This window comes from Ambystoma mexicanum, chromosome 7p (genome assembly GCF_040938575.1).
Source record: "Ambystoma mexicanum isolate Mex_15411 chromosome 7p, UKY_AmexF1_1, whole genome shotgun sequence".
Lineage (NCBI taxonomy): Eukaryota > Metazoa > Chordata > Amphibia > Caudata > Ambystomatidae > Ambystoma > Ambystoma mexicanum.
The window spans coordinates 631,928,637-631,942,190 of record NC_090939.1 but is presented as its reverse complement, the minus strand read 5'-3'; the positions used below and the strand labels follow the sequence as shown (position 1 = coordinate 631,942,190).

Here is a 13,554-nt window from a genome sequence, read left to right as displayed (position 1 = left end):
TTTATGACTGCGCATGTGGGGAAGTTCTTGCGTAGTTCCTCTACTTGGGCGTCGAGATAAGGAAACCATAACTTTTGTCTCAGCATCCTTTTTGTGGACACTATGCCTCAGTAGCCCTTGTGTGCTAGTTCTAGGACCTCATGTCTTAGGCTACGCGCATCACTAGTTTGGTGCCTTTAAGCAGCAGGCCTTCTTCGGATTTTGCAAGCTCGTCCTTTACAGTCAGGAGACAGGTAAGGTCTTGTTTGGTACTTTCCTCTGTGCTCTCCTTCAACTGCCGGGCTTGTTTCCAGTGCCCCGTCTCCAGGCATCTCAATATGATCAGCAACCCTTGGTCGACGTTCGTTTCTTGGGCTATTTGAAGCGGGTCAAGACCTTTTGGTGTGTTTTCGCGTATCACGTATCTGATGCATTGGTCCGTGATGGATGGATCTGAGGGCTCTTCCTTGCATGGATGCCATGATAGGAAGTCCACTGGGTTGTGCTCTTTCCCCGGTCTGTGTATTATGTTGAAGTGATAGTCTTGTAGCCTCCAGGCCCATCTTGCAATTCGTGGTGGCATTTTGGATTGGGGATTTCCATATATAAATAACAAAGCCTGGTGGTCTGTAATGATTGTAAACGGTTTTCCATAAAGAAATAAATGAAAATGTTCACAGGCCCATACCACAGCTAGCCCTTCTTTCTCGGCCTGCGAGTATGCCTGTTCGGTTTTGGATAGGCCCTGGCTGGCGTAAGATACAATGTGCTTGGACTGGCTGTCTTTTTTGTCGAGTTGGGTCAAGATGGCTCCAAGTCCCACTGGGCTTGCGTCTACTACTAGTTCAGTGGCTCTCTTCGGGTCAAAATAGGCCATATTCTTGGCGTCAGATGCAATGTTTTATCCGTTGAAATGCTTGTTGGCATTTTTCGGACCACTTGAACGCTGTGTTTTGTTTGGCGAGTGCCCTGAGGGGTTCACAGACAGACGCAAAATCATTTATGTAATGAGTACAATAACTAGCCAGTCCTAAGAATGATCTCAGATCTGTGATGGAGCTTGGCCGTTCCGCGTCTGTGAGGGCACTGACTTTTTGTGGATCCGGCGTCATTCCTTTTGCAGAAAAGATGTGGCCGAAGAAACAGAGTGCCCGTTTCCTAAACTCACACTTTTCTTTGTTTAAGGTGAGTTGTGCCTCCTCAAGTGCCATGCATACCCTCACGAGTGTGTTGTCGTGCTGCTCTTTGGTTTGTCCGAATACCAGAATGTCATTGCTGTAGTTTATACAGTTGGGTATGTGTTTGATGACATTATGGATCTCTGATTGAAAAATCCCTGCCGCTGACGAGACCCCGAAACTAAGGCGCTTATACCTATATAAGCCCAGGTGAGTGTCGAGTGTGGTGATATATATCGAGAAGCCTTGTTGAGTTCCAGTTGATGGTACCCCTTGTTGAGGTCCAGTTTGGAGAAGATGGTGGCCCCGTTGAGGAGGTGCACCATGTCGGTGATGCGCAGAGCCTGCTGCCGTTCTCAGGATGGCCTCATTTGTCCTCCGCATGGCCACGCATATGCGAATGTCCGTCAAGTCTTTCTTGGGTACCTGTACTATGGGGAACATCCACAGTGTGGGACCTTCCGCTGGTTCGATGATGTCTGCTTCTAGCAGCTTTGTCAATTCTTCCTCCACTTGCCTCTGTGTTTATGGGGATTCCCCTATAGTGTTGCGCTAATGGGGTGACCTTAGTGTTGATGTGAAGCTCGATTTCACGGCCCTTCAATTTCCCCAGACCTCTGAACAATGCTGGAAATACCTGATCGATGTTTGCGATGGGGTCCAGGTATTTGTGCACCATGATTCTATAGAGGACGTGAATGAGGCCCATTTCAATGGCGGCTTTGTAACTTAGAATACATCCACTTTCAGTGGCAGCTACCAGGACATGCATGGGGATATCTTTGGCTTGCCCTTTGTAGCTGCATGATGCTGTGAAAAAGCCTCTGCATGGTAGATGTGTCTTTGAGTCGTAGGGAAAGATCAGTGCTTTAGCGGGTTGTAAGCCGTGGTGCGTGTGGTATGTTGTATACCTCCTCGCTGATTACGTTCACGGTGGCTCCCGTGTCCACCAGAAATTCTGCCACCGTCCCATTTATTTGTATGATTAGATTTGGACTGTGCTCTTTTGCTGTCAGGTTGCCTAGAGCATACAAGTATCCTTTCCTTTTTGGTTCCTCCTTCGGTTTCTCGCTTCTTCGTGCGTTTTCCTCTGAGTACTCACAGGAGGCACTGTCCGACTGCGAGTGTTCAACCAGATATCTGACATTTCTCCGGGGTCTTCTCCTTGGCCTTGCTGTGGGAGGTTTGGGGTCTCTCCAGTCACCAGAGGTTCGCTCCCTCCTTTTGTCCGGCTTGTCTTCTCTGTGCCTGCGATGAGTGGCTTCGTACGACTGGTTGATCGTCCAGGGCGGACTTTGTGGCCTTTGGTCCCTGTCTTGTGTGGGTCTCCCACTCCTTCCTTTGCCTCGCATCTTGCTGCGGTATATGAGGCACACTACTCTGTAGTGGTTCTCTCCCCCACACGCGGAGCACTGTTGACCCATGGCTGTTCACTGTCCTTCATGTGGGTACTCGTAGCCACATCTATAACAGAACAGATCAGCATTCCCTTTAGCTGCACCATCTAGCTTGATGACACACTCATGCTTTCCATGGGTGATTTTGATGTCGTCCAGTCCTTCCACCTGTGATGCTATTGTGGCATCCGAGCGGGCTAGGCGCAAAATTTCTTCCCCATTTCGTGGTTTTTGTAGTAGTTGTTTTCTAAAGTCTGCACTCTCACATCCTACTATGATTTGCGATCATAATGCCTCTTCATTGGAGTAATTGTTGAAGTCGCAATGCTTCATTTTGAGTCTCAAACGCATCATAAAAGCGTCTATGGTCTCACCTTTGGTTTGCTTGGTGGTATGGAAGATGTGTTTCTCGTAGTCCACATTTGTGTGTGGCATGAAATAGTCTGCGAGTGTCGTCTTCAAGTTAGTGTAGGTGTCGGTGACACTTGCAGGGAGTTCATCTACAATGTCTCTGTAACGCTCACCTGATTCCCTCTGAGGCGCGGGTCTTGACTGGGCGGTGAAACCGTCTTCAGCGTTAGGCGTAGGATTTGTTTGGCTCCCGGATTAGGCCCCTTCTTCACTGAAAATTTGACCCGAAGGGTGAGGTGTCTGCAAGTAGAAAATCTAGGTATTAGTGGCTGGAAGGTTGGGAGAAGTTCCAAGCCCCTCTCTCCCTCTCTCCCCGTGGTACTGGGTTGTAGTCGCGCTCACCTTAAATAGGTGAATGCCGGGCTCTCCATCCTGCGTCTTGTGCAGGGGCGCTGGGTCCAGTTACTTCACTGGATTCGAGTTCAGCCTCTTGATTGCAGAGGGTGATTTGAGAGCGATGCCGCCGTTTGCTGCACGAGCGTGACTTGTAAGTATTAAAGTTCTTTTTAGATTGCTCTCTTTTAATGTCTATGTCTTTTTCCTTTTCAGTTGCTGCCGGTGCCAAAGAAGATGCCCTCCCAGTTCGTGGCAATGAACGAAGCAAGAAGATGGAGAATAGGATGGCATGTAAGAAGAAAGGCTGCTCTAGGGCTGTAGAATGCACCTTAATGTCTCTTTTTGTCTTTACAGGTGATGGAATGCGGCGCGAGCAGAGTTGGGGCGAGCGTAACGCAGGTAAGTCGTTTTGCAACTAAGCGTTAGTAACCAATGTTCTTTGTATTTGCAGGCCCGATGCCGGACGAGAAATGCAGAAAAAACGCCTTGGATGCTGCCGATGGATCGGGTAAGTTGAAGCGCCAACCTTGCTTTTGCCTAACCTGTGCCTTTTGTTTTTGCAGGAGTTGCTGAAGACTGCAGATTGGTTCCAGCAGGTAATTTTCTTATTCACAGGATGCGGAGCTGAAGATTCCCTGGAGCTGACACGGTGAGCGTCCTGCTGCAGATGCAGAATAACGCGAAGCACGTTGCACCAATCGGGTGTGGTTTAAATAGCCCACAGGAGTGCTTAGGTGTCTCCTTCCACAGCCTCGCCCAGGAAAAAAAGAGTTCCTGCTTCCAGAAGGGTTCCAGCATCAATGATCCAGGGAGTGGTGCCCGCACCACCCAGAAGAAAAAGTAGTCCCTGCCAGAAGAGAATGAAACATCATTCTGCTGGTAAGTAAGCAGCATGGTCTGCTGCAGGTAGGTCCACCCAAGCACTTTCACACTTGTTATGAGCCCGGCGCTTCCTGTGCCGGGACTGGTCCATTTTATGAGCCTGGCACCACCGGTGCCAGGACAGGGTCCAAAAGGTCCCCATTGGGACTGGCTGGCGCCGATGGTATATGTTATGAGCCTGCTTCCAAGGGTGTTGGGTTGGTCCTGACTCCTTGGAAGCAGTGGTCATGACAGCACCCCCCCTTAAGGCCCCTCCCAAATTCGTCTTCCCCGGGGGTTTCGGTTTATCAGGAAAAGTTCGATGAAACTTCTTAACCAGACGGGGTGCATGAACATGTTCCGACGGTTCCCAAGATCTTTCCTGAGGGCCATAACCTTTCCAGTCAATCAGATAGTATAGTTTTGATTTGGAAATCTTGGAGTCTAGGATGTCTTGTATTTCGAATTCCAGTTCTCCGTCCACAAGAATAGGGTCTGGAGATTTCGTCAAACGGGTTCCAGGTTGCATGGGCTTCAGTAGAGAAACGTGGAAAACTGGATGTATTTTCATATGGGCAGGTAGACCCAATTTAACTGCCACTGGATTTATTATGGCAGTGATTGGGTAAGGCCCCAGGTATCGTGGATTGAAAGTACGCGGTCCTTTGAGAGGTAAATGTTTGGTTGATAGCCAGACTTGATCTCCCACAAGATATTGAGGGGCCTCCTTTCGACGTAGGTCTGCACACTTCTTGTATTGTTCCTTGGCTCGCTTAAGGTGAGACGTGGCCTCTTTAAAGGCTTGAGTGATTGTAGAATGCAGATGATCTACAGCTGGGGTCCCAAGAGTCTGAGGTGGATAAAGATTTGAGGTGCGGGGGTGGCTTCCATATAAAAGAAAAAAAGGAGTCTTTCCGGTTCCGGCATGGACTGAATTATTATAAGCGTACTCCGCAATCCAGAGAATGTCTTTCCAAGTACTCTCCGATTGTTGTAACATGCAGCGCAAATATTGTTCCAGGGTTTGGTTGGTCCTCTCGGTCTGCCCGTCGGTCTGGGGATGATGGCTGGTTGAAAGCCTTACATCAATTTGGGCTAGGCGACAACAACTCCGCCAGAAGTGGGAAATAAATTGACTTCCTCTGTCTGAGATTAAAACTGAAGGAAAGCCGTGCAACCGAACAATGTTTTCGAGGAACTCTCGGGCCAGAATTGAAGCTGTGGGTAACCCTTTCAATGGGATAAAATGAGCCATTTTCGAGAATAGGTCCACAATTACTAAAATTGTATTAAATCCGGAGCATGGTGGTAAATCCCTGATGAAGTCCATGGAGAGAGTATGCCACGGGTGTGGAGGAATGTCTAAGGGTTGTAAGAGGCCTGCTGGTTTCTCCTTCTGGCTTTTGCTTTGGGCGCACACACCACAGGAATTTATGAAATCCTTAATGTCCTTTCTCCAAGACGGCCACCAAAAATGTCTTTTTATCTTTTCTGATGTTTTGGCAATACCTGGATGTCCTTCCATTAAGGAGTCATGGTAACATGAGATCACCTGTTTTTGTAAATCGGTACAAGATAGATATAACCTTCCTCGAAAGTATAGTAAGTTCTTACCCGTAGTGAAGTCTTTTCCCTTGAGTTGCCAGTCTTGCACCTCTGCTGGAGTCAGAAGTTTTTTAACTGTAACTTCAATGTCTTCAATGGATTGTGCATTAACCAAACCCAGGATTCTCTGTTCCGGAATTATGGGCACGGGTTCAGGATTGGTTGTGAGTTCATCTACTCCAATTCGGGAGAGGGCATCAGCTTTACCATTCTTGTTGCCAGGTCGGTAGGTTATCACAAAGTCGAATTCGGCGAAAAATAGTGCCCAGCGAAGTTGTCTAGAGGATTGAGCTTTGGCTGATTTAAGGTACTGTAAATTACGATGATCCGTAATGACGGTGACTGTGTGTCGGGCTCCCAGGAGATAATGCCGCCAGGCTTTAAAGGCGGACTTAATAGCCAAAAGTTCCTTATCTGTAATGGTATAGTTGATTTCGGGAGCCGAAAATTTGCGGGACCAAAATGCCACTGGGTGTAACTGGTTTGTCTCTGGGTCCCTTTGCGAAAGCACTGCTCCCATTGCGAGACTGGAAGCATCGGTCTCAACGATATAGGGGAGTTCCGGACGAGGATGTTTTAAAACCGGAGCCGAGGTGAATTTTGTTTTTAGTTCTTGAAAGGCTTGTTCAGCCTCTGTCGACCACTCGAAACGTTTATTTTTTCTAAGGAGGGCTGTAATGGGTTGGACTACTCGAGAGAAATCTGGAATGAACCTACGATAAAAGTTGGCGAAGCCCAACATGCTTTGAACACCTTTCACAGACGTTGGTGAGGGCCACTTAATGATAGCGTCCACTTTCCTTGAGTCCATGTGGACTCCATTAGGTGACAAAATAAATCCTAAAAATTCGACCTCGGTGACATGAAAAACGCATTTCTCCAGCTTTGCAAAAAGTCTGTGTTTACGGAGCCTCTCCAGTACTGCTGTGACATGTTTTCGATGTTCCGCCTCAGAGGACGAGTAGACCAGAATGTCATCTATATAGACAACTACACACACGTCAATGAGCTCTCTGAGGACGTCATTCATAAAATACTGAAAGGCAGCCGGTGCGTTGCATAATCCAAAGGGCATTACTTGATACTCGAACAGTCCATATTTAGTACGAAAGGCCGTCTTCCATTCATCGCCCTCTTTTATTCGCACCAAATGGTAAGCTCCTCTGAGGTCCAGCTTTGTGTAGATACAGGCACTTTTAACTTGGTCAAGAAGTTCAGGGATCAATGGTAACGGATACCTGTTCTTAATCGTAATCTGGTTTAGGGCACGATAATCTATACATGTTCTTAGGTCTCCCTCTTTTTTTGGAACGAAGAACAGAGCTGAGGAGGCTGGGGACTTCGAAGGACGGGTAAATCCATTAGCCAGGTACTGGTCCAAATACTGCCTCAGGTGAAGATTTTCAGATTCTGTGAGGGCATAAATTCGACTGCACGGAGGAGTGGATCCCGGAATCAAGTCTATCTGGCAGTCGTAGGATCTGTGAGGAGGCAGAGAATTAGCTTGATCTTTCTGAAAGACATCTTGAAATTCCCGGTATTCTGGAGGCAGTTGAGGGTTCTCAAAAGTAGTTGCTGCCAGCTTAGTAAGGGGCTGAGGATAACAGGTAGGAGCGCATTCTGGAAACCGGATTGTCTTTGCTCGCCAATCAATTTGAGGATTGTGCTTCTCCAACCAAGGGATTCCCAGGATAACTTGAAACTGCGGAGCCTTGATCACGTCAAACACGATCTTCTCTTGATGTCCATCTTGGCTTATCAATGTCACTTCCATGGTGGTGTGAGTTACTGGTCCGGAAGCTATTTCCGTACCATCCACGGTGGTGATGACGTCTTTCACCGTCTTAGGACAAAGAGATAGATTCATCCTGGCGGCCAATTCACAGTCCACGTAATTGCCGATTGCGCCACTATCAATGTATGCTTTAAGGGCATGCATACGATTAGGTTGTTCTGGACTCACGAGGACCATGGGCATGATGAAATGCGAGGTCAAAGAACTGGTTTTAACGCTCGGCAAGCGGACCTCTACACTTGTCGGGCGAGGTCGTTTTCCGACTCAGAACCTTCGGCACCTTTTTCAGAAGCTCCTACTATCTTCTTCCTTGGTTTCACTGGGCAATCTCGAAGAAAGTGTCCCGAGTTTCCGCAATAAAGGCACAATTGCAATTGTCTTCTTCTTTCCCTTTCCTTTTGGGTTAGAGGTCCTTTCACAACCCCAATCTGCATAGGTTCCACGGTATCATTTCCTTTAGCTGAACTCTGTGGTCTAGAAAAAACTCGAGTTTCAAATCTGGAACGATCGGCCTTCCGATTCTGTATTCTATGATTCAATTGAACCACCAGGTCGATGTATTCGGAACAATCTTGTGGAGGATTCACCACCTGAGCCAGAACGTCTTTAAGTTCTCCACGCAGTCCTCTATAGAAAAGGGTGATTCTCTTGTCCTCAGGCCATCCGGTTTCAACCACTAATCTGTTGAACGATGCAATGTAGGCCAGAAGATCTTGATTGCCCTGTCGTAGTGAAAGAAGTTCATTGTCCAGGGCCTGTCCCTGCGAGTGTCTTGCAAACAATTTTTCCATACTAGCTTGGAAATCCTGGAAGTTATGAAGAACAGGGTCATCTCGAGTCACTAAAGGAATAGACCAATCTGCGGCGCTGCCACTAAGATATGAGAGCACGAAGGCCACCTTAGCCTGGTCCGTTGGGAAAGCGGCGGGTCTGCATAAAAAATGCAAGCGACACTCATTGATGAACACAGCAAATCTTTTTGGATCACCTGAAAAGCGCTCGGGCGGAGCCAAAGGTACATTTCCTGGTAGGTTAATGTGCACCGGATTGGTAGAAGTCGTTGGAGCATGACTCCCACTAGGAGTAGGCAGAGGAGTTTGTCCCGCTTGGGCTTGCAGTAATTGTCTAGCCAAGTCGTCTGTTCGTTCCTTAGAGACCACTAACTCCCTCCTTAAGGCATTCGTTTCCTGGCGTGCTGCGTGTACTTCTGCCCTCAACTCCCCAAGTAACTGGGCCAATTGGTCTGTGTCTGAAGTTTCCATTGCGCCTGGGCGGGAAATATGTGGTAAGGCTTCGCGTTCTGTAACGCTCACCTGATTCCCTCGGAGGCGCGGGTCTTGACTGGGCGGTGAAACCGTCTTCAGCGTTAGGCGTAGGATTCGTTTGGCTCCCGGATTAGGCCCCTTCTTCACTGAAAATTTGACCCGAAGGGTGAGGTGTCTGCAAGTAGAAAATCTAGGTATTAGTGGCTGGAATGTTGGGAGAAGTTCCAAGCCCCTCTCTCCCTCTCTCCCCGTGGTACTGGGTTGTAGTCGCGCTCACCTTAAATAGGTGAATGCCGGGCTCTCCATCCTGCGTCTTGTGCAGGGGCGCTGGGTCCAGTTACTTCACTGGATTCGAGTTCAGCCTCTTGATTGCAGAGGGTGATTTGAGAGCGATGCCGCCGTTTGCTGCACGAGCGTGACTTGTAAGTATTAAAGTTCTTTTTAGATTGCTCTCTTTTAATGTCTATGTCTTTTTCCTTTTCAGTTGCTGCCGGTGCCAAAGAAGATGCCCTCCCAGTTCGTGGCAATGAACGAAGCAAGAAGATGGAGAATAGGATGGCACGTAAGAAGAAAGGCTGCTCTAGGGCTGTAGAATGCACCTTAATGTCTCTTTTTGTCTTTACAGGTGATGGAATGCGGCGCGAGCAGAGTTTGGGCGAGCGTAACGCAGGTAAGTCGTTTTGCAACTAAGCGTTAGTAACCAATGTTCTTTGTATTTGCAGGCCCGATGCCGGACGAGAAATGCAGAAAAAACGCCTTGGATGCTGCCGATGGATCGGGTAAGTTGAAGCGCCAACCTTGCTTTTGCCTAACCTGTGCCTTTTGTTTTTGCAGGAGTTGCTGAAGACTGCAGATTGGTTCCAGCAGGTAATTTTCTTATTTACAGGATGCGGAGCTGAAGATTCCCTGGAGCTGACACGGTGAGCGTCCTGCTGCAGATGCAGAATAACGCGAAGCACGTTGCACCAATCGGGTGTGGTTTAAATAGCCCACAGGAGTGCTTAGGTGTCTCCTTCCACAGCCTCGCCCAGGAAAAAAAGAGTTCCTGCTTCCAGAAGGGTTCCAGCATCAATGATCCAGGGAGTGGTGCCTGCCCCACCCAGAAGAAAAAGTAGTACCTGCCAGAAGAGAATGAAACATCATTCTGCTGGTAAGTAAGCAGCATGGTCTGCTGCAGGTAGGTCCACCCAAGCACTTTCACACTTGTTATGAGCCCGGCGCTTCCTGTGCCGGGACTGGTCCATTTTATGAGCCTGGCACCACCGGTGCCAGGACAGGGTCCAAAAGGTCCCCATTGGGACTGGCTGGCGCCGATGGTATATGTTATGAGCCTGCTTCCAAGGGTGTTGGGTTGGTCCTGACTCCTTGGAAGCAGTGGTCATGACAGCCTCTTACATTTGAGCCTATTGAGAATGTTAGTAGACTGTGCTTTTTCTCGTCATCAATCGGGCCAACTGCTTTGAGACACACCTCGAAATCTCTAAGCCACCTTTTCCACCGTAGGCCTACGGTGCTGGTGTCGCTGAGGTCAAAGTTAGTGGGCAGTTGGGTTAATAGGCTATCAGACATCCTAGGTGGAAGTGTTCGAGCCGGTGTCATTGGCACGGTCAATGATTCATTTTCCAACATTTTGTTAGAATGATGTGGGTGATATTTGCTTGCCCCTTTCTCCCCAAACTGACCTTATTCGCAATAAGATGATCTGAGACGTCTTTGCTGTGCACACTTTGGCCCACTGGTGGCTGGAGCAGGCTCTGCTCATGGGAATGCTTGATATTTGGCTTTCGTGCGGCTCCTGTGCCACATACACAAACAGTAAGTGCGCTTGTTTGATTCTTGTGCAGTCCAGGCTGCCCCTTGATCTTTCTGCTCCTCTGCGATTTGGGGCGTGTCGGGCTGCCGGCTGTGTATCACGATGGCGGGAGAATGATTCTGATGTTTCGCGGCCTGTTGGGAGCAGTGAGGAGCCCTTGCGCCCCAATCGGCTCTAAGATGGGTAAGGTGGGCCGTTGCCCTTGGCGGGAGATGTCTCTCTGACCGCCCGGAGGCCCCTGGTGATGGTGTGCGGTGCGAGGCCAGCTGGCGGAGAGTTTACGAGCTCCCACCCGCCTTTCCTCTCACCAGCGCTAGGGAAGTTCTTCGTAGTGCAACACGCAGCTCAAGTGGCGTCTTCTCACACAGCCAAGAGCGCGGGGTGCACAGAGGAAAGGAAGCGTGATGGTTCTGAACACGCCTCGCCGCCAGTGTAGAGTTCTCGTGGACCCGGCTATCTCTGGTGCGGCCAACAACGCTCTCATTCACACACATAAGAGGCGGAGGCAGGAGATGGGGTTCAACAGGTCTTTACTCTCTTAACAGTAAACTGGAACTGATGTTCCCTTCACTTGCCCGCCCCTCCCCTTCCCGTGTCCCTTGTCACGTGATGAGGGAGAGTGACGACACCACACGCAGGGTGATACAATTAAGGCAACATAGTTGAAGACTGGATCAGGGCGGCATAGACTGTGGTGAGCGCCATGTCCACAATGAATGTCTAGCGCGGGGCAAATAATGGGTTGTGTTAAGTTCTAAATGAACTGAATCACAATAAATACAAAATAAAAAAATTAGCCCCTCAATAGTTATAGAGATTATCACTGAACAGGTAGACAGCAGGGACGCTAAAAGCCAAAAAAAGCACTTAAGAAGAGCAATTAGGCCCTGGGTCATTTACACACTGCAGCTTATTTAGGTACGTAACCAGAGGGAGTTTTGTTTACTGTATGCAGGCTTGATGAAAACAAGACACCTGAGACCATGCTGGGCAGCCAAAGTACGTTTGCAGGGCGGTCTGATGATCTATGTTTGTGGTTTGCTGAAGTCCACCTTTAGGCAACGCCCATTATAATTTAGTCACGCCCCGCGATTTCGTATCCGATAAAAGCACTGCTCTGGGGGTCAAAGTACGTCTGCGGGGAGGCCTTGTGATGTCTTTTTGTGGTTTGCTTATGCCCTCCTTTAGGCCACGCCATTTAGAATTTAGTCACGCCCCCCAACCCAGAGCCCAGCGACAGCGATTTCTTATCTGATAAAGCACTGCCAGCGCGCCGTCTCCGATCTGTAAACCACAACAGCTCGCTAGTTCTTACGCAGAACTCTAATCTGCTCACTATAAACTAGGCCCCGGAATTGGAGTATGTTCTCCCAACAGTGGCGTACAATGTTTCCGGCGTCTTGCCGATTAACTAAAAGTTCAGCGCTCCGCCGATTAACTTCTGATGACCCAGATCAAACCGTATACAGTCATGCGCGGAATTCTCACCTCTCACTGCGATATCGTCCGCGGCTGCTTCTCGGGGCTTAAGTGTCTGAAGAGAGAGCGGATTTGAGAACGTCGAGAATGTCAGCATTGGCGCCTCCCACCCGCCCCTTAACCGCGCTTTCAACGCGGATCCAAGCAAGGGGAAGAATGCAAGTAGAAAGTGTGTGCTTCTTTTCCCGCGGGTCCTATGGCAACCGAATATTCAACCATTATTCCCAAGTGGTATACGATCAATTAAATCTGCCCAGTGTATTTCGTACACATCACACGCATGTTGTTAGATTGATTGTTTATTTCTCTAGCGCCTATACACAATATGTTTCAAAGCGCTTCAAGGAGGTAGGGAACATGTGAGAAATACACTTACATTCTTAGAGGTCCTTGAAACATCAGAATATGAAAAATCGGATCATATCAAAACAGATTGTACAAGTGCATGGAAAATAAGGGAGAGGAGGGGAAGGGAAAAAGGACACAAGACCAGCAGTAACATTACTATGCCTGACAACAATTGTTGCAGTACATGAATGACAAGCTGAGGGGGAGGAGGGGAGGTGTGGGGGAGTGGAAAGAAGGGATAAGGAGAGGCACAGAACAAAAAGGTCAGTGACTAATCAAGGTAGTGCTGGGGAGGTAGTGGGAGGAGAAGACAGGGGGGAAGAGGGGAGACAGACAAGCTGTTAACAGAGGTCGAAGGACAAATGATAAGAGTGCTAAGATAAAATGAAAAGGTTGGTGGGGCAGGAGAGGGCAGGCTGGCTGAAAAAGGCAGGCAGCTACTATTACTATGCCTGGGCAATTGAGGTAGTGCAGATCTTTCACAGGACAGGGGGAGGGAAGGAAGGAAGGGAGGGTAGGATGAGGGAGGGGGAGGAGAAGGGGAGGGCACAGGGCACTAAAAGGTGAGCAGGGGGTGAGTGGGGGAAGAGAGACACTCACGGGGAAGGGGTGGAGGTCTCAGGGATATTCACGAGGGGCAAGGGGGCTTGCAGGCACTCAGGGGCAAAGGGTGGCAGGGGGCTTGCAGACACTCAGAGGGGGCGGAGGGGGCTTGCAGACACTCATGGGGGCAAAGGATGGTAGGGGGGTGTGCAGACAAGCAGGGGGCAAAAGGGTGGCAGGGGGCTTGCAGACACGGGGGGCAAAGGATGGCAGGGGGGAATGCAGACACTCACATAGGGGTAAAGGGTGGCAGGGTGGTCTTGCAGACACTTGCAAGGGGTTGGTGGGGGGCTTGCAGACACTCACTGGGGGGCAGGAGGTAGGTGGGGGCTTGCAGACACTCAGGGGGCGAGTGTGGGGCTTGCGAGCAGGGGGCCTTGCAGACACTCGGGCAAAGGATGGCAGGGTGGCTGGCAGACACTCAGAGGGGAGCAAAGGATGGCAGGGGGCATGCAGACAATCACAGGGAGGCAAAAGGGTGGCG

The 13,554-nt window shown here is 49.3% G+C and overlaps 1 protein-coding gene across 2 annotated transcripts in view; it reads right to left on the bottom strand.

Annotated features, from left to right (window-relative positions):
* The window catches only part of LOC138526210 (pyrimidine-specific ribonucleoside hydrolase RihA-like), a 517,957-nt gene extending 505,730 nt beyond the window's left edge, over positions 1-12,227 (bottom strand). For both annotated transcript variants that reach the window (XM_069636677.1, XM_069636678.1), the window contains exon 1: positions 12,129-12,227. In XM_069636677.1, coding sequence (XP_069492778.1) covers positions 12,129-12,216 — 88 coding nt within the window. In that variant the 5' untranslated portion in view covers positions 12,217-12,227. The remainder of the gene's footprint in view (positions 1-12,128) is intronic.
* Positions 12,228-13,554: the final 1,327 nt, after the last annotated feature.